The sequence below is a fragment of the Aulonocara stuartgranti genome, assembly GCF_965226115.1.
Source record: "Aulonocara stuartgranti genome assembly, chromosome: 3".
NCBI lineage: Eukaryota > Metazoa > Chordata > Actinopteri > Cichliformes > Cichlidae > Aulonocara > Aulonocara stuartgranti.
Window position 1 is genome coordinate 74,839,402 of NC_138941.1, and position 21,000 is coordinate 74,860,401.

Below are 21,000 nucleotides of genomic sequence, written 5' to 3' on the forward strand. Positions count from 1 at the left end.
GGATGAGAGAAGAAGAGGCAGCTGTGCAGCAAAGACAGAATAACCCCAGCTTTGCGCGTGATGTTTTCTCTTAATACGAGACGATTCTGTTTTTTACGGGACTGTTGGCAACTCTAATAATTAACCTTATGAACAAAATAAAGTTCAACATCGTTAACTTCATAGCACCCACCCAGCTGTATAGAAACTCCGTCATGCTAGCTAGTACGCAGTACGGAAAAAGTCAGCATAACGAAAATAAACTCCATCCAAACTTGGTTTATATCTGACCCAGAGAGACTGCAGGTCATAACTTCTTACCTGAAGTTCAGTTCACACTTGGACTGGCGTCCCCTTTCTCTGATCCACCTGCTGTAACAACTAACGCGTTCCTGATTTTGTCATAATAACTAGTTACCGTGCTCGTTACCACAATAATAACGTAGTTACTTTAAGTGTTACTTAATAATGCGTTAGTCCCACCACTGGCCACTACACATACAGAAACCTGTTTCCCACATAACAGCAACAGGGAAACCTGAAAAACCTCTGAAGGATCCGAGGTGCAACGCCACGAATCTCTGTAAACAGCCACATTATATTCAAACTATCTGTCACCATATGTTTAGGTCTAGTATTATCCACTTATATCACAAGTCGGCGCCACTTGTTGCGTGAGCTCACAGTTTGTGAGATTTAATAATTAGGATTAACATGTAACTTTTGACCATGTTATGGCCTATTGTAATAAGTCAAAACATCAGGTTAATCGAAGTTGGCCCTGCTGACGATGCACCTGGAACTCTCTTTTTCCTACTAAGTAGCTGGCCTTACACCTGTTATTACTTGAACTTCTAAATTCCTTTTGGCCATCCAACTCCAAGATGACCTAATGAAATGATGGATGACAAGGTGTGTGAAGAGTGCCCAGAAAATGATGTAAGACAAGTGCCAAAAATGTGTAAATTCAACATGTTGGTTACAGTAAAACATTGACAAACACATTTAGTCAATAATTGTTATAATACCGACATTTGTAAAATTGGGAAAATACCTATAGTTTAAACTTAAACAACTAAAAGACAAAAAAGTCAAAAGTTAAAAGCTTGCTAGAGGAGGGGTTACGGAATCTTGGAGAAGTAGGGTCAGAAATGTCCCCATCAGCTCTTTCTGTCTGTGCTTAAGGCTCTAGACCCCAGAGTTTGTTTCGCTTGCTTTGACATGTTTTGCTGTTTATATGACTCTGTTTAATAAACGCTGTTTCAAGAATTGTACTCTTTTTCCAGACGACCTTTGAGCGATTTGATTTTAATTGGATCTAAAAGAACAAAAAAGAAAAAGGTGAATCTCCACATCTTCAGGTGGTTTAGGTTATTTGGCTTGCTGGCTTCAAAATTTTTGACACATAGTAAAAATTTTAAAACACTTCATGGCAACTGTGCTCATCAAACTGACATGCAGTTCATCTGCTCACCGGATGAGGGTCAAAAAAAATAATCATCAATGAAGAGATCAAGGAGTTTCTTAAAAACTGATCAAAAGCAGCTGTTTTTATAGAATGACAGAAACATGAGAGATGCTGAATGTCTTTAATAGTTTATACACAGTACTATTGGATGTCCACTTATTCAGCCATGATGGAAAAATCCAATTAAGAAAGAAATCAAACATTTGGATTCATTTCAATGAGCTCAGACTTGTTGAAAATGCAGAGGATCTGGTTGTGACCTGAGCTTCAGAGAAACACAACATACTAATATTCACGATGAAGCTTTGAGTGGAAAAAGACAAAAACAACATGTGGATCCTGGAATAATGGGAGCTTCCATGTTTAAAGGACTGAAGAGGAAGACGTTCACAAGGAATCATTTAAAACGGTTTAAAACATCAACCGATTGAATTCATGAATCTGAAAACGTTTTTCTGAGTGAAAGAGACAGACATGTACAGACTGAACTATCTGTTCAACAGTCAGAGTGTTTCTCTAACAGGAGGAGACTCTTTACACTCAACTGAGCACAGGGACACTGAGGAATCATAGCCAAATGCAAATCCAGGATAAAGAGGTTCAGTGAATGTGGTGTTGAAGGTGTGGAGGTGGATCAGAGTGTCAGAGGAGACTCTGTAGAAGGACAGAGTGCCAGCAGGACAGTCCACATACACTGCTGCTCTGTTAGAGACCGAGGAGGATGAGGAGGAGGAGATGGGTGTTTCTCTCTTATTATGACAGACAGAATGAGGACCAAAACCTGAGCACCTCAGACTCCAGGAATGAGCATTGTATCCAAGCACACAGTCAATGCCCTTTCCTTTCCTTATTATTCTTCTGTAACTCACTGATATATGAACGCTTCTGCTCCACTCGACCTCCCAGTAACAGCGACCAGTTAGACCATTTTCACACAGCAGCTGTGGATGCCAATTAAATCTGTCTGGATGATCAGGATATGAAAAAGTGTCCCACACACGTGTCACCTTCGTGTTGTCGTCAGACAGTTTGAGCCATCTGTGAACTGTGTTTGTGTCGATTGTGAGTTGACAGGAATCTGATGAGAGAACAAACACAATCCAGCTGCAGTTATTGAAACATCATCTGTTCATTGATTGACACTTTGATGATGACTCCTGACATCAGAGATGTGTATGAGTGATGTGACAGTTTGAAGATGGTTGAATGTGTGCTGCTTTGTTTTCATGAATCACATTAAAAACACACTTACACTTCCTCAGACCTGGTGTCAACCATTGTTCTCCAGCAGGCTCCAACCTGAAAGGAGGAGGGGGGTCAGACCAGCACAGCCTCTTCCAGCATGCACACATGGACATTATGTCGCTCTCATACACATACTGTTAGACACCGATAAAGGAACAGAACAACATTTTCACAAATACACTTCAATCCATATGTGGATCAAACTGCTGATGATTTTGACTGATCCTGGATCTGTCAGTACACCACTGTATTGAATGAAATATGACTGATTCAAACTGTGACCGTCATTATCTTTATATTCCTTATCTGTTTAGCTGGAAAGGACACCCCCCTGCCTTTGCTGCTAGCTGTTTTTCTCATCTTTGTGTCAGTGTGGTTACTGTACACGACCTCTGAGTGCAGCATTGACTTAAACTAACCACTTGAATGAAAGAAAAAAAAGGGCTTTTAGGTCAGTTTCATGATGAACCCATTTTCACAATGGTCCTGGGTTAGCTCTGAGAACAATTAAAATGTGCATATTAATGATCAAGAAATTGACTTTATAGCCCATTGTTCACCAGTGGTGCTAGTTTCACGCATAAATTTACTATTTATAAGGTTGGGGAGACGAAACCTGCAGTCAGCTGAGACTGAAGAAGTCACTTGGATGAGTGACGAAACGTTTCTCCCACTGAAAACGCTCATCCAGATGAACAGAATCAAATTTTTGGGATTTCCTTATTGGATGATGAGCATGCATCAAGAAAAAAAGTGAGTGAAGGACACAAGAACCATTTCCATCTCTTCCTCCTCTATCAGACATTTTCATCATACCTGAGAGTGTCCAGAGAAGGTAATTCCTGTTTTCCATATGACAGCAGCGTCATTCCAGAGTCTCCTGTATGATTGTAGCTCAGGTCCAGCTCTCTTAGATGGGAGGGGTTGGCGATCAGAGCTGAGATCAGAGAAGTACAGCCTTCCTCTTTTATCAGACAGCCTGACAGACTGCAGACACACAAAACAATCCATCTGTCAACGATTGGATGCCTGATACAACATTATCCATTTCCATCCATGAAATCTAAGCATCAGGATTAAAAACAGGAGTTGAGAAGAAAGAGGAGCTGAGCTGTCAACTGATCGCCACCTGGTAGTCAGTTGGATCAGATGGCGGGGAATAGTGATAGGTCGTTTGTGAACGAAATGGCTCTTAGAGCCGGATCTTTGAAGTGAACGACAGGAGCCGGCTTCTTATTGGGAGCCGTGGGGGTGTTTTTCTTTCTCTTGCCCTCTCGCTAACTTTTTTTCGCTTGACGTGAGCCTCGTGCTACATTTCACTGTGTGTTATACTTGTATAACTATGCATGTGACAAATAAAGAACCTTGAGATAAACTCAATAAATTAGCCCGTGTTTGCGCTGAGCAGAGGGGGGGAGGGGAGCAAACACAGCTATGCGTTTGTGCCCCTCCCCCCTCTGCTCAGCGCTGGGCAGTAGAACAACACGAACAGAGCAGGAGGGAGAGAGAGAAAGAGAGAAAGAGAGCAACAACAAGAGACAACGTCGTCAATTTAGAAAGGTACAGTAAAGAAAATGAGTGAAGCAACCAAGAAAACAAGCAAAATCTGGAACCACTTCAATTTTATTGACAATACAAAGGCAGAGTGTAGAGTCTGCAAGAAAAGAATTTCATATAGAGCTGGCTCCACAAACAATATGCATAGGCACCTGAGAACTGCCCACCCATCAGTGCAATGGGGGAGAAACAAAACAAAACAAAAACACAGTCAGTTGAGGGTGATATAAATGAAGGTGCTAGTGTGTCTACTGCAACTGTTGCTGCTCCTTCTTCTGCTGCAGTCTCTGAAGCGTCATGCAGTATACCACCTAAACCAAGCCAGAGCTCAATGAGACAGTTTCTGCAGAAGTCTGTGACCCCAGCAAGACAGAACACAATTGATGAAGAACTCGCAAAAATGACAGCACTTGATTTCCAACCATTTTCTGTTGTGGACGATAAGGGATTCAAGACTTTTATACATGCACTGAATCCCTGTATGTAATTCAAAGCAGGAAGGCTCTCTCCCCCCCCAAAAAAAATATCATCATCCCAGGCATATATGAAAGAACGTGCATCACTGCAAGAGGGTTAAAAAAAAGCAACAGCAGTGTGTCTAACAACTGACAGCTGGACATCCCAAACCACCACATCCTTCTTGTCAGTTACGTGTCACTTTATTGAAAATTATAAAATGGTATCCTGTCTTCTGGATTATTTTGAGTTCAGCGACAGACACACTTCTGAGAACTTAGCAGAAGAGCTGCTCAAAGTGGCAAAAGAGTGGGATGTGGAAAACAAAGTGGTTTGCTGTGTTACTGACAATGCAGCTAACATAACAAAAGCAATTCAAATCCTGAAATGGACCCACCACCCATGTCTTTCGCACACAATTAACCTTGTTGTGAGAGATGCTTTGAAGGTGATGAAGCCAGCTGTGGACAAAGTGAAGGCCTTCACTGTTGTGATTGGTGTGGGGGTAGGGACAGGCTTAGGGCGTCGGGGGGGTTCCCCGGAGGCATCTTCCTTAGGGGGCTCAACCCGGGGTAGCGGTCATGGCCAATTAGGGGCTCTGTTGGCTCTTATGTGACGGTTTCCTCGTGGCTGCGTGCAGTGGGGCTAGGGGAGGGTCTGTGCTGATGGACGTGGGTTACTGACCTGGTAGCCTGGCTGCCCCAGGGTGGGTCCGGGATGGGCATGAGGTTCTGGGGCGCTCCGGCTCTGGGGCCCTGGCCGGTGTGTTGCCAGGGTTGTGGGCGGGTGGGTGTGTGGGGGCCCGGCCCTGGCGCAGGGTGCCGCCGGTGCGTCGAGCCACCTGGGGGGCTTTTCAACTGGTGGGGGAAGTTGTCACATCTTGCAGGAGCTTTCCTCTCTTCAGGCAAGGCAAGGCAAGGCAAGTTTATTTGTATAGCACAATTCAACAACAAGGTGATTCAAAGTGCTTTACAGAGACATTAGAAACAAGAACAAATAAAAAGCATGATTTAAAATTGATTAAAACAAGCAAATAAACTAACTAACTAATTAACAAACAAACAAACAAACAACAGTATATAAAATCAAAACAGATAAAATCAGAACAGTAGATAAAATCAGTAGTTAAATGTAAGTTTTGAAATTTAAGCTTAAAGTGTGGATTTGGTGCTTTATTCAAATGCAGCTGAGAACAGGTGAGTCTTCAACCTGGATTTAAATAAACTGAGTGTTTCAGCTGATCTGAGGCTTTCTGGGAGTTTGTTCCAGATATAAGGAGCATAAAAGCTGAATGCAGCTTCTCCGTGTCTGGTTCTGACTCTGGGAACTGATAAAAGACCGGATCCAGATGACCTGAGGGATCTGGATGGTTCATACTGGGTCAGGAGGTCATTGATGTATTTTGGTCCTAAACCATTCAGAGCTTTATAGGCCAGCATCAGAACTTTAAAGTCTATCCTCTGACGGACAGGCAGCCAGTGTAAAGACCTCAGAGCTGGACTGATGTGGTCCACTTTTTTGGTCTTAGTGAGGACTCGAGCAGCAGAGTTCTGAATGAGCTGTAGTTGTCTGACTGATTTTTTAGGTAGACCTGTAAAGATGCTGTTACAGTAATCAAGCCTACTAAAGATGAATGCATGGACTAGTTCAGGAACTCTCTCTGCAGGAGGGGGAGATACAGGAGAGGTGGAGGAAGATCTCAGCCTGGGCGTCTATCGTCTTATGTAGTCTGGAAGATGAGTGGATGATGGGGTGGGTGCAGTTTTCTCTGTGGTGGGGTTGGGTGGACTGTCCCGGTCCGGATGGGCCTAGGCTCCCTTTCCCTGGCGCGTCGCAGAGTATGGGGGTGCCTACTGGGGTCAGCAGGGGAGCTGGCCCCAGGGAGGGGTAACTTGCCCCTCCCTTCCTTCCCTCCCCATCTCCAGCTGTCTCCCTCTTCCCACTCCACCACAACCACCCACACATGCAGGGCCTTGGAGTAGGGGTGTGTGGAGGGAGGTTCGGAGTCTTCTCTCACCCCCGTTGTCTGCGGTCTGCTGGAGCGGGGGGCTAGGAGGAGGAGTTGGCCGTCCAACTGGGGTCTGGAGTGTGGAGCCTTCCTGCTGCTGCGGAGTCGGGGCGGTCTGCCTCCCCCCACCGCAGGGAAAAGGGAAACACCACCTGGGTCTGGGTGCAGTTCCCCCCTCCAGGGGCGGGGGCACCTAGACCCGGTTTGTAGAGTACGCTTGGGGAGTGTGATCGTGTGTACAACGTCTCTTTATGTCTGTCTCCACGTTGGTTGAGTGTGGAGTAAGTGCATATGAGAGCATGAGGGTGGGAATGGATGTTTGTATCTGTGTGTGCCTGTATGTCTGTGTCTATATGTCAGGTTGGGTGTCAGGCGCCACCTCTCTGGGGACATCTCAGGCCCTCCAAGGTTTGGAGGCCTATCTCCCCCTACCACCACTTCCCCTGCCAGTGGCGGACCCCCTCAGACATCGGTGCGTTGGTGGTTCTTTGTGTCCGGGGATGGGCGCCCAGGTACACACCGGCTCACTCCTTGGCGGCCGCTTATCGGGGCCTGGAGCCTGGGGCTCGCTCGGGCCACTTCGGAGGTGGGGTGCCCCTGGCCTCTCGGCCTGGGGCTCGGTCACTCAGGCACATCTGGCTGCCGGCGGAGCTCACGGGCGCGTCACGGCAACCCCCCCAGCTTCTGCTCCGCGGCTGCTGAGTGACCCCTCATCTGGGACTCTCAGTTTATTTTTAAAAGTCTCAACAGGATCTTGAGCTTTATTGTGAAAGGTTTATGTGGAACATAAACAAGCGGACACGCGATGGTGTTACTGTTGTTCTTGCCAGTGACAACTCATAAAAACAGGCGTTTTTTCCGTCCATAGTGTGGTTATATTAAATATAAGAGAAAGAACTTTAAGAAATTAATACAGCCACTACAGTGAGCATCAAAACGGTGAAAAAAAAAAAATTGCCGTAAACAGGTTTTTTTGCGACACCACGAAACAAACGATAGCATAAAATCAAACTAGACGTTTTTATATCGTCATCCGATATATATCGTTATATCAAACAGCCCTATGTGCAAATGTTATTGCATTATTAGTAGTAGTAAGTTCCATTGCTGGTATGAAAAGTAGATTAGACATGAACATAAATAATTGGGGTGCAACGATATGAGTATCGATATTGAACCGTTCGATTCAGTGCTTTCGGTTCGGTACGTATATGTATCGAACAATACAAAATTTTTAATTTTATCAACTTTCCTTCTGACGATGCTTTCTGTGTTGAGCGCTCAGTGGATCTGCGCTCGACAGTGCAGCCTAGGCGGAGTAGTCGAACGCAGATTCACTGAGCGCAGGGCAAGCTAGCGAGACAAAAGTTAAGCTCTCCTTGCAACATGGCAAATTGAACCTCCCCCACCCTCATTCAGATCTGGCGTTTGGAATTATTTTGGTTTTCATGTGAAGTATGACCCTGAAGGTAAGCGCGTCATGGACTAAAGTAAAACAGTATGTTGGATGTGCCACGCAATGCTCAATTACATGGGTGGGAGCTAGTGTGTTAGCGCAGTTAGCTTGTTAACGTGTTGGCCGTCCAGCCCCATGCACGGGGCGATCCGCGGTAGCTCGTTAACGTCATTTCAACGAGATTAACGCTGACAGCACTAGTGGCCACAACGAATATGACTGCACATTTACGCCGACATCATCCTAGTGCAAAGACAAGTGGAAGCAGACAAAAACAACAAGCACGCATGCTACAAACTTTACCCGAGTCATTTAGACAGCCGTTAGCACATGATTCTCCTTATGGGGACCTGATATGTTTAATATGCTGCTGAGAATATAGCCCAGAAGAAGCGGATAGTATAGCTTTTATTTTGGAAAGAGACATTTCTCTGTAATAAACTCTTTTCCAAAGATGAGTGATTCCTCAATCACATACAGGGCTTGCAAAATCGCTAGCCCGACGTCCCGGGGCTAGCAATTTTTCCAGTCGGGCTACCAACATTTATCTCTGCCCTGCCCGTCGGAAGGAAAAATATATGTCAATGCTTTTGCATTCTTTCGGAAATGTAGCTGGGTAAGTATGTCATTGGCATCGGTGAGCCACTGTCAATATGTGACATATTGAAATCGCGTTTGAATTTGCGCTTGTTTTTTGCTTTCACTTTGCAATCGCACGAACTGTGTATAGAGAGCGACAGCACTGATTGGTGAGTGATGATAATTTGCGCACCAATTCCTCTGACATCGTCTTATTAATCGTTAGCTTACTATGCAAACATGACAAGTGAAATCTCCGGCAGCAAGCTTAAACATGTGAGAGGTTGAGGTCGCGCAGAGAATCGCTGAGCGTTATGTGAGTGCGTGTGTAAAAGCAGCAGGACATATATATTTTAGTTCTGCTGAGCCAAATAAGACAGGTCAGGGTGAAGAAGTGACAGCCAAAGAAAAGCTTACCACAAAACGGAAAAGTTATGACAAATCAGAATATAAGGCAAAAAGAAAGTGCAGCTTTATGGTTTCATGGACAAAAGAATTTCTGTGGCTGCAATATGACGAGCTAAATAACCAGGGCTGCACATAAGTGGTCCGCAGGTGCGCATTCGCTGTCAAAATAAATAAAAAAAAAAAACGCGCACAAGATAAGAAGTTGCAACGGTGTTTGCGTACATAAGATTTTCAGGAGGACAGACATTTGTTTAGAACTCTTCAAGATGTTGAAGAAGCTCCTTTAAGCAATTACTGTGATGTTCCTCCACCTCCAAAGAAATGTTAGAAGGAGTCCGAACCACAAAAGAAGCGCGTATTCTCGGAAAAGTGGTTGCAGGAGGTGAGCTGGCTTAAAACAAATGATGAACGCACAGAGATGTGGTGCGGAATGTGCCGTGAAAATTTAATAAATGACAAATTTAAAAAAAAGGCATGAACATTTTTTGTATCAAAAAAAATATCAAACCGTGACACCAAACTATCGAACCGAACCGTGAATTTTGTGTATCATTGTACCCCTACTAATATACTGCTGAATTTATAAAAAAAAAAAAAAAAAGCATAATTTTGAAACTTGTTATGTACTCTTTTTCAGCCATGTCACAGCCTCCAAAATGTTAATCCTGTGCAAGGGTCTACAGAGAGTGATAGCTGAACACCAAACCAGAGTAACTACAGGAAAAGTGAAAGAGTTGGTGGATGCTCTCTGTGCATCCATAGACAGAAAAAAGAATGGAATATAATGCTGTTCTCTCTGAAACCACCATTCTTGATCCAAGATTCAAGAAGCTAGTCTTTAATGACACCAGAGCGGTGGATGAAGCTCTTCAGAGAATAACTGCAGCAGCAAGATCCAGCAAACCAACTCCACTGCCAGGGGACCAAGAGGGAGAAGAGGCAGAAGGGGATGAACAAAAGGAGCAACAAGCATCTGTTGTTTGGAGGTTCTTTGAAGAACGAGCAAGTAGAGACACTACCAGAAGGAATCCCTCAGCAGATGGAATACTGGAAGTGACATCCTACATTGATGAGCCCCTTTGCCAGAGAAGTGCAGATCCACTGAGCTGGTGGGAGACAAAGGCTTATACTTATCCACGTCTTACCCAGGTGATGACATGGAGATTTTGCATTGTAGCAACATTAGTCCCCTCAGAGAGAATCTTCTCCAAAACAGGACAGATAATGAATGACAGAAGAAACCGGATCAGATCCTCAAAGCTAAGGCACTTGATATTCCTGAATGCCAACCTTTCCCTTAACCCTTTAAGACCTACCATAGAACCAAGTCCGCCAGAGCTTATATGATATTTTTACATGTTGTAGTGCCATTTTTGGGAGCATTTCAAGTTGCTATACATCAATACAACCATTATAGTCCAAGTTTTAATAATATGTCTGCATTAAGTGCATAGTAATTACATAAATTGCAAAAAAGTGCAATAAACTATATAAAAAAAAATTGTGTTTTTATTAACATATATATTTCTAGTTAGAGAAATTTAAGAGGCTTATCCCTCAAAACTGTAAATACAAAAAAGTTGCACAAAATAGTTTCCTACCACAGAAAATTTACTTTAAGTGTCTTCATAGTTTTATTTTTGAAATACACCAATTCTTATATATTGCAGAAAAAGCGAAAATGAATATTATAGTGCAAATTTGCAAAAAAAAAAACAAAAAACAAAAAAAACAACAACAACCCCCACAGCATATGCATCAAAATAAACTATTTCCAACAGTGCAATATGAGTCCTAAGCATCCCAGAAACGACACAGAAAGTCAAAGTCAAACATAACTTTTAAAAACACTAGTATAGGCTCATTAGGCCCTGATAGTAAAAGACTGCATTTCCGCAAAATGACGTCACTTCCGGTTTCAGGCAGGTCATGGCGGACGTGCGATAGTTCGTGCTGATGGACCTAGGAAGTACTACAAACAGCTGATCGGATCGGCAAAGCGTGCTTCTGGAATATTATGTTTTTGTTGCTGCAAGTGCTTTTTATGCAGTTTTTGCAAAGCTATATGTGGAAGGAAACTGTGACCTAGGACAACCTGATGGCATAAGATCTAAGTACAACTGCTCCAGTTTCATATGCAAAAAAAATTGCGCTAGCTTACGTGGTTGCAGAGCTACTGGGATTTAAAAATAGTTACGCAAAACAGAGCGTGCCCGCTCTGACCGGCTTTAAAGGGTTAATTGGAGATCTGGTTGTTCATTTTTTCTTTTGCATATTTTAATCGATATTTTATTGTGTTGTGATCTGTAGTGTTGTGTGTTCTTTTGTTTTGAATTGGTTTGAAAGGAAAAAAGCTGAAAATTTAAAAGGTAAAAAGATGAATTGTAAATAGTTGGTTTTTGTACTTTATAATATATTTATTTATTTTACATTGTGTGCTTGAATAAATACAAGAATATTTATATGATTAAACATTTTTTACATTAGAGGTTCATTGTGTGCATAATTTTATATTATTGTTAATAATAAATTCATTAAAGCAACCTGAAGAGCCGGCTCTTTTTAGTGAGCCGTAAGAGCCGGTTCGGATGCCGAAGGATGCTGGACAGGCCTGGCACACCTACACCTATTTCTGGCAAGCCATCAGGCGACTCAGGAGGAAAAAGCGGTGTCCTACCTGCACTGTGTATAGTTTAGGTGGAGCGCTGCTGACTGAAAACATTGTTGTGTCTTCCGTGGAGGAAGGGCAGTTAACAACTCCATATGGAGGACAACAAGGAGGATATGGTGCTGCATATCCAGCAGTAAGTAGGACACTGGTGCCCCAGGCGGGAATCTAACTTGCGATCCTGGGGGGAGGCGTGTAGTCTAACCACTACGCTATCCAGTCTCCACCCACACACACACACACACACACACACACACACAGATTTTCTTTACATCTCCCAGTCCTAATTTGTGGATATGTTGGTTGTTTCTGTGGTTTCTCTGCTATGCTGTTTTTTGTTTTATACAGTGGGTATTGAAGCAGATGTTTTTTTTCCTCTTGCTCTCCTTCTGTCAACTTTCTCCCTAACTCATCTTTCTTTTTTTCCATCCCACTTTGTCATTTTGTAATACAAACATTACTACATTTATTTAAAAAGGAAAAAAACCCTTACCTAAAATGGTAACTTAGCTTTTTGCGTAACAATATAAATCACACTTAAATGTTCATCTGTGGAAAGATTTGAATCCTCACCTGAGAGTTTCAAGGTTACATTGTGGACTCTGTAGTGCAGCAGACAGAAGCTTCACACCCAAATCCTGCAGGTTGTTGTTACTCAGGTTTAGCTCTTTCAGACTTGAGGACTGAGAGCTGAGAGCCGAGGACAGAGCTTCACAACTTCCCTCTGACAGGAAACAGCTACTCAGTCTGCAAAATCATTGAGAACACAAACAACACCTTTGTTAAAGTGCAATCGTAGTGCAGTGAGAAGTTACAAAATGATACAAAACATATTTATGACCTTTATCAAATTAGCTGCAATTATTCGTTATTTTTGGCCACTGACGAAAATAAATATAACATTGTTGATCTTACCTGAGTGTTTCCAGTGTACACTGTGAAGTCTTTATTCCTTCAGACAGAATCTTCATTCCTGAATCCTGCAGTTCAGAATTACTAAGGTCCAGCTCTCTGAGACTAGAGGACTGGGAGCTGAGAACTGAGGACAGAGCTTCACAGCTTCCCTTTGAGAACTTACAACCCATCAGGCTTTAAAAAAAAATAAAGAAAGAAAGAAAACAAACACTGGTATAAAAGTGTTGTCAGTATAGAGTTGTTGCCAGTATTTAATCCTGTTGTTGTTTTAAGGAATACCTCCAGAAACCTTACAAGATGCAACAATGAATGGATAAACTTCAAATTCTGAGAAAAACAAAAAACAAAAACCTTGATCTGACCTCAGAGTAATCAGTTTGCAGTTTAGATTCTGTAGTCCAGCAGAAAGAGTTTCAGAGCTCCTCTCTGACAGGTTACTGAGACTCAGTCTGAAAATTATAACATGAACAATAAAACACTCATTTTACTAATCAGTGTGTAGTAGGGCTGGGCCATATTATACCTGTGAAGGTTCTCAGTCATCCAGGTCATCGTAGTCAAAGGAGCTTGCAAAGAAAAGCGTCTGGACTTCTTTAAGTTACTTGAAGACGTTTCACCTCTCATCCGAGAAGCTTCTTCAGTTCTAAGGTCAAATGGTGGAGAGTCCCAGATATAAACCTAGTGGGAGTGACCCCCCACAGAGGGACAAAAGGACCCCCTGATGATCCTCTAATCGCCTGAGCCAAGGTGTGAAACTGGGTGTGGGTCACAATCAGCCAGAGTTTCGGGTGGGTTCATTGTGAAACCTGGCCCCACCTTATCATGCGAATTCCTGAGGTCAGATGGCCCAGGATGTGAGTGGGCGTTAAGGTGTCTGGGAAGGGATCTCAAAACTGGATTATAGATGGCAGAGAGTTGGTGTCGTAAACCCCGCCTCTGTTCAAAGATGGTCGCTCACAGTGGACATAGATGGCTTCTTTCACTCCTCTTTCAAACCATCTGTCCTCTCTGTCCAAAATGTGAACATTGGCATCCTCGAAAGAGTGTCCTTTATCCTTAAGATGCAGATGGACTGCTGAGTCTTGTCCTGTGGAGGTGGCTCTTCTATGTTGTGCCATGCGCTTGTGAAGTGGCTGTTTGGTCTCTCCAATGTAGAGGTCTGGGCACAGTGCAGCGAGGAATGTGGGGGGTTACTCCCACTAGGTTTATATCTGGGAATCTCCACCATTTGACCTTAGAACTGAAGAAGCTTCTCGGATGAGAGGTGAAACGTCTTCAAGTAACTTAAAGAAGTCCAGACGCTTTTCTTTGCAAGCTCCTTTGACCGCCATATTATACCGTTCACGGTAATACCGGTCCAATGCTTGGCAACGATAAGACAATGAAATATAGCGATAGAATATGGGTAAAACGTGCATGCTCAGTACTGAAAAAGAACGACGGTAATGGAGAATGAGAATAGGGAAAGCAGATTGTTGAGTGAAGCGGATGAACCAGAATTGGTTTCTTAAAAAAAAAAAAAAAAAGGTGCAACTTAACTGGTTTGGTGTTTGTCCGTCAGATACACAGAGCAATTTTTTTTTTTTGTAGAACATGCAAGCGGGCCGTCGTTACTACCGTATTTGTCGAACTAAGGTGCTCGTGAATCTGGGTCCTAAACTCCGTCCTTTAAGGTCCCGAAGTCAAACGAATATCACTGAGAGTTAAAAACTGTCTAAATTCTTTCATCTTTAATAAAATGATCAGCATTGCTGCTTAACCAGGTGAAACTGTGATGTTTAACATCTAGGCATCAACGAAAACAGAATTCATTACATTTAACGGAGTTAGAAGTTAGCAGGAAGTTAGCGGAAGTTAACTCGCTAGTTTCCTAAACATGGTATAGCATGTTCTGACTGAGAGATTTCTGAAAAAATTCAAACGTACAGCTCTGCTATCACTTCCAACATAAATGAAGACAGAAAACTACAGTGACGTTTGTAGGGTTACTGAAGTTGGGCTAGGTGGTATATAATGATGTGCTATGTGATCGCTAGCGACACAGCTATGTTAGCATAACATCAACAGTGAAGCTGGAGGATGAACGCTAACACTTTTCCACTCATTCAAAGTTAACGTGAAGCTTCCTGATGATTAGAGACAAATGCAATCGCATGGCAGGATGCTGTAAACGGACCACACTTCAGTCAGGACAACAACTGAGATAATCCATCCACAATACGAGGTTAGTCATTATACTGCAATAACATAGGAATAGAGCAGAGCTGTGATAGAATACAGCATTAATGAATCAATAGTATGGAAGTGGAGGAAGCAAGAAGAATGAGTTGAATAAAGTTTGATTTATCTGACTGCTTTGTTTCGCTTAATGTGCCTTATAATCCCGTGCACCTTATGGTCCGAAAAATACATATTTGGCTTTTTTTTTATTTGTAATTTGCATTTGCACTGTTAAATTTTTATATAGCTTTAATGAAATAAAAACAGCTGCTTGTTTAAGTGAAAATAAATGGATGGGGGTTTTCTGCGCTAGTAAAGTTTTGTCTCACAGAAATTATATTGTCAGTTATATCGTTATTGCAAATTTTCAAATGTATATCGTGATATATTTTTTTGGCCATATCGCCCTGCCCTAGTGTGTAGTAAGAAGCTGCTACATTTAGCACTGTATTTTAAAGAATCCTTATTGCCTGGGATTAAAGAGGTTAGAAATGTGACAGTTTCACTTAGAAATAAGTGTGTATTAGTATTTCTCATTATGACCTACATTTTTAACTGATTAATTTGTCAGCTGAACAAGGGAAATATACAAAAAAAAACCAACTAAAACTGAATATACTGACCTCAGAGCATTCAGTTTACAACTTGTACTCCTCAAGGCTGCGGACAGAAGCTTCACACCTGAATCATCCAAGCTGTTGATACTCAGGTCCAGCTCTCTCAGACTAGAGGACTTTAAGCTGAGTACTGACTTCAGCGCTTCACAGCCTGTCTTTGACAACTCACAGACACTTAGCCTACAAAATAAAGCAGCATGAAATCTGTGACATTTATTAAACAAAGACAAGAAAAACACATCTTGCAGGGGCACTACAAGTCATTGTTAACTAAAAATCTCTAAATTTAAGCTGGAAGGAAGGAAGTATGTACTTATTGTCTGTCCGGCACTGCAGCAATCACAATTGTTGTCTGAAGGCAAACATGCCTTCACACCCCCCCCCCCCCCCCCCCAAAAAAAAACCAAAAAAAAAACCCCCCACAAAACAAAAATGCCCAGACTTTCCCAATTGAATATTTTGCTATACTCGAGAAGGAGAGGTAGAGAAAAATGGAGGTGAAGAGGGATAGACTGAAAATCTGCTTGACCACCTGTTGAAGAAAAAAAAACAAAAAACAACAACAACAACAAATGCAAAAGTAATCGTAAATAATACATTTTACTGAGCAGCACACTGTATACATAATGCATGATATGTTTAGTAGAGGCAGCTTCTGCCAGCACCAAGACCGGGTAAGGGAGATGGGGTGGAAATGTGACATTAAACAAAACAATTGCTAAAAGAATTTAATTTGTAGTTCTAAATGTATTCCAAATGCATTTAGGGTGTTTTTTACTCTTCCGCAATGTTATTTCTAACTCCTAAAACAGGTTACAATTACATAAGCATGACCAATTGCGCAAATTAGGAGATGACGTTATTTAGCAACTTAGCAAGTTTCCTTACTGAGGAGTTGGCAACACCGATACCGTCTGCCGCTTTGGAATTTGTTAATGTTTTGTTAATGGACAAGCACCCATCACAGTTTTTGTTACTTACACAATTGTGCAATTAACAAATTGCAATTGTTGCTAGAATAAATATTAAAAAAACAAAACAAAAGCCTGATCACAAATTTACTTACATGGCTTTGTTGGAGGCTTTGACCACTGGCAGCAGCTCCAGAAGAGCCTCCTCTGAAGCAGAGTATTTCTTCAGGTCAAACACATCCACATCTTCTCCTGATGACAGTAAAATGAAGGCCAGAGCTGACCACTGAGCAGGAGACAGTTCATCTGTGGAGAGACTTCCTGATCTCAGGGACTGTTGGACCTGCTCCACTAGAGAGTGATCATTCAGTTCATTCAGACAGTGGAACAGATTGATGCTTTTCTCTGCAGACAGATTCTCACTGAGCTTCTCCTTGATGTACTCGACTGTTTCCCGATTGGTCTGCGAGCTACCTCCTGTCTGTGTCAGCAGGCCTCGCAGGAGAGCCCGATTGGTCTGCAGTGAAAGACCCAGGAGGAAGCGGAGGAACAAGTCCAGGTGTCCATTTGGACTCCGTAAGGCCATGTTCACAGCACTCTGGTAGAAGTGTTTCTCTGCAGATTCTTTAGTTTCAGACTTCTTTGAGTTCATTTCTTGGTCTTCCAGCAGATTGAGTCCAGAGTTGATGATGGTCTGGACATGAAGAGCAGCCAGAAACTCCTGAACACTCAGATGGATGAAGCAGAACACCTTGTCCTGGTACAGTCCTCTCTCCTCTTTAAAGATCTGTGTGAACACTCCTGAGTACACTGAGGCTGCTCTGATATCGATGCCACACTCTGTCAGGTCTGATTCATAGAAGATCAGGTTTCCTTTCTGCAGATGATCAAAAGCCAGTTTTCCCAGAGACTCCATCATCTTCCTGCTCTCTGGACTCCAGTGTGGATCTGTCTCAGCTCCTCCATCATACTTGACCTTTTTCACTTTGGCCTGAACCACCAGGAAGTGGATGTACATCTCAGTCAGGGTCTTGGGCAGCTGTCCTCCCTCTCTGGTTTCCAGCACATCCTCCAGAACTGTAGCAGTGATCCAGCAGAAGACTGGGATGTGGCACATGATGTGGAGGCTTCGTGATGTCTTGATGTGGGAGATGATCCTGCTGGCCTGCTCCTCATCTCTGAACCTCTTCCTGAAGTACTCCTCCTTCTGTGGGTCTGTGAACCCTCTGATCTCTGTCACCATGCCAACACAGTCAGGTGGGATCTGATTGGCTGCTGCAGGTCGTGTGGTTATCCAGAGGCGAGCAGAGGGAAGCAGTTTCCCCCTGATGAGGTTTATCAGCAGCGCATCCACTGAGGTGTACTCTCTGGGGTCAGTTAGGATTGTAGTTTTGTGGAAGTCCAGAGGAAGTCGACACTCATCCAGACCATCAAAGATGAACACAACCTGGAAGTCTTCAAACCTGGAGATTCCTGCTTCTTTGGTTTCAGTAAAGAAGCGATGAACAAGTCCCACCAAGCTGAACTTTTCCTCTTCCAGCACATTCAGCTCTCTGAAAGTGAATGGAAATATGAACTGGATGTCCTGGTTGGCTTTGTCTTCAGCCCAGTCCAGGGTGTATTTCTGTGTTAAGACTGTTTTCCCAATGCCACCCACTCCCTTTGTCAGCACTGTTCTGATTGGTTCATCCCTTTTAGGTGAGGCTTTAAAGATGTCCTCTTGTCTGATTCTTGTTTCTGGTCTGTCTGGTTTCCTGGATGCTGTTTCAATCTGTCTGACCTCATGTTCATCATTGACCTCTGCAGTCCCTCCCTCTGTGATGTAGAGCTCTGTGTAGATCTGATTCAGGAGGGTTGGGCTTCCTGCTTTAGCGATCCCCTCAAACACACACTGGAACTTCTTCTTCAGATTAGACTTGAATTTAAGATGACGATGACACTTTTGAAGAGCCTCTGAATTAAAAACAGTAAGAAGGATGATTAGTCTATTATGGTTTTTACAGTGTCAACCATTATTTATATAATCATGCATTTCCATCTTAATAACTTTCGTTAAAATCTCAGGAGATATTTGGGTAATTTGAACACAAATCAAATTGGACCTTTCATTGAACCATCTTCAATTAGCATGAAAATGACATGTCACAAAGGTTAGAAACATACAATTCTAGATATAGAAAATACTTAAATATTTTATTGAACAAGGTCATTCATTTATATTAACATCCATGAAGATGCTAAAAATGACAGCCTAAACACAGCATTTAATTAGTTAATAGACTGAATTGGCTTCTCTCAGTGTGTAAAAGAACCCTCACAGATTTAGTTTTAACATATGGAATAGAAACTGAACATCTAACAGTGTTTACTGAAAACACTCGTCTGATCATTCCCTTATAACAAAGCCTAATACAATAACTGATTACACAGCAGTGGGGAGTAGATTTCACCTGCACCTTAAAGCGGGATGAAATCTAATAAGCCAGAGATGAAACAGCGTGTCACAAATTTAGAAGATCATAATTTAGCCTGGAAAAATAGTTGGTTGCTTTATAAGAAAGCCCTCCGCAAAGCCAGAACATCTTACTATTCGTCACTGATTGAAGAAAATAAGAACCCCAGGTTTCTCTTCAGCTCTGTAGCCAGGCTGACAAAAAGTCAGAGCTCTGTTGAGCCAACCATCCCTTTAACGTTAGCTAGTAATGACTTCATGAACTTCTTCACAAAATTTTAATCATTAGAGAAAAAAAATTTACCCATAATCATCCCACAGATGTAGTATTAGCTACAGCTACTTTTAGTACCATTGATATTCATTTAGACTAAAACAGCCTCAGTTTAATACATATCACAAAATTAATTGTGATAATGTTGTATCTGCATACTGCGTAGTCTGACCTTCATTCATCCTCTTTAAAATCGAGCTCGCCACCTCCATCTCATTGCCCGCATACGTCTGCAGCACCAGTGTAACTGTTTTCAGTCTGTCTGCATTTTCCAGTTGGCGTTTAAAGACTTTGGGGAAGTCATTGCCAGGGTCAGTCTGCAGGTAAAACTGGAAACGTTTCAGCTCCTCGTCTCCCAGATTGTTCAACATTTCAAGCAGCTGCACTCCCACTGCCTCCTCTGTCTTTGGTCTGTAAAACACGTGGACATGATTCACTGGATCATTTATAAGGACTGACTTTTCTTTTTTTTCTTTTTACTGTTCGTTTTGTCAAAATACATCTGGATTTTTGTGGTACTTCAATAAATGAATAAGGAGAAAAGTAAGGCTTGTTTGTGTAACAACTTGTTTATTAAATTAGTCACTTTTTTAATCATTTTTAATTTTTATTATAGGAAAAAAATATTTGTTCAAGAAAAACACTTTGCCTCTTAGTAGAATAAGATACAAACATAAATAACAAGGATTCTTCTACAAAACATGATATTAAACAGAATTAGCAGTGACATCTAGTAGGCATGTATATTTCATTGAATGCAACTTTAGCCTTGACACTGCTGTTTATACACAAATTAAAGAAAAATTAAGAACACTGCTGAGCAGATCGAGTCCTAAAGATACTCAGCCTCTTCACTGCAGAAGTACCTACAACATTCATTCTTTACACTCTGACTGAAATGTGTGTGAACAAGAGGTGAGCTGACATTAAACGTGGAGGATTTATTAACAAACACTGAGACAACAACATTTATTCACAAATTACCTCTCTGCAGGAGGACAGATGTCTTCTTTAAACTCATCACCCATGTCCTTTGACTCGTCACTGGGTGGAGGTCCAAGTTGGTTACTGTGAATGATGATGGAGCAGTGATGTGAGTGTTGAGCTGTGACATGTAGAAGAGTCATGGACAGTTAGAGATGGTCATCTCACCTCTGAGCATTGGTCTGGCTCTCTCTGGCTCTTTTAGAGGGAGGGACTCCCTCCTCTCTGTCCTCACACTGATCCATGCTGCTCAATTCAAATCCACATCAGCTCACACACACTTTCTACCCTCACCTACAGAGGAAACAAATCATTCATGTGCACATCAACTAGGTGATGCAGAGGTCATGTCTGATGTGTTGGACTAACATCAACTCCATCTGAGACACAGCTTTCATCAGTTCACTACAAAAAGTGCCTCAGAGAGTTGCTTTCAGACTCCAAATCCCCCCAATTACTGTAGTCCTACAAAGCAGCAGGTGAAACATCGCTGTAGAAATTGCAGAGAGCAGCTTTATTTTAGTAACAATGCCCAAGCTGACTGCTCACAGAGAGCTCATACTGTAACTGCTAGCTGCTCTGCTAGCTAAGCTAACCAAGTACTGTATCAGTTAATCTGACAGCAGTTACTGTGGAACAGCGGCCGAGTTTAGGACGCATTCCGTTTTAAGCCCGATTCCTGGACTCACTGGACCACACATACAGAAACAGGAAATGGCGGACACACTCGGCCGAGTTACAACGGGCTGGCTATAATAGCAAGACGACGGTTTTGTAAGTAGGTGTTCTGGGAATCCATCCTA

At 42.4% G+C, this 21,000-nt stretch overlaps 1 protein-coding gene across 8 annotated transcripts in view; it reads right to left on the reverse strand.

Annotated features, from left to right (window-relative positions):
* Window positions 1–1,543: 1,543 nt before the first annotated feature.
* LOC309703473 (NLR family CARD domain-containing protein 3-like) overlaps window positions 1,544–21,000 on the reverse strand; it is a 118,923-nt gene continuing 99,466 nt past the window's right edge. For 5 of the 8 annotated variants that reach the window (XM_082528324.1, XM_082528320.1, XM_082528322.1 and 2 more), the window contains exons 2-12: window positions 20,366–20,491; window positions 20,198–20,281; window positions 19,386–19,624; window positions 16,643–18,440; window positions 15,583–15,756; window positions 13,102–13,188; window positions 12,740–12,913; window positions 12,398–12,571; window positions 3,509–3,679; window positions 2,700–2,746; window positions 1,544–2,525 (exon numbers count right to left, since the gene is read on the reverse strand). In XM_082528324.1, coding sequence (XP_082384450.1) covers window positions 1,951–2,525; window positions 2,700–2,746; window positions 3,509–3,679; window positions 12,398–12,571; window positions 12,740–12,913; window positions 13,102–13,188; window positions 15,583–15,756; window positions 16,643–18,440; window positions 19,386–19,624; window positions 20,198–20,281; window positions 20,366–20,442 — 3,600 coding nt within the window. In that variant the 5' untranslated portion in view covers window positions 20,443–20,491 and the 3' untranslated portion in view covers window positions 1,544–1,950. Of the gene's footprint in view, window positions 2,526–2,699; window positions 2,747–3,508; window positions 3,680–5,445; window positions 5,604–11,779; window positions 12,046–12,397; window positions 12,572–12,739; window positions 12,914–13,101; window positions 13,189–15,582; window positions 15,757–16,642; window positions 18,441–19,385; window positions 19,625–20,197; window positions 20,282–20,365; window positions 20,492–21,000 lie in introns of those variants that run through there. The other 3 variants (XM_082528321.1, XM_082528327.1, XM_082528326.1) reach the window with 3 other exon arrangements.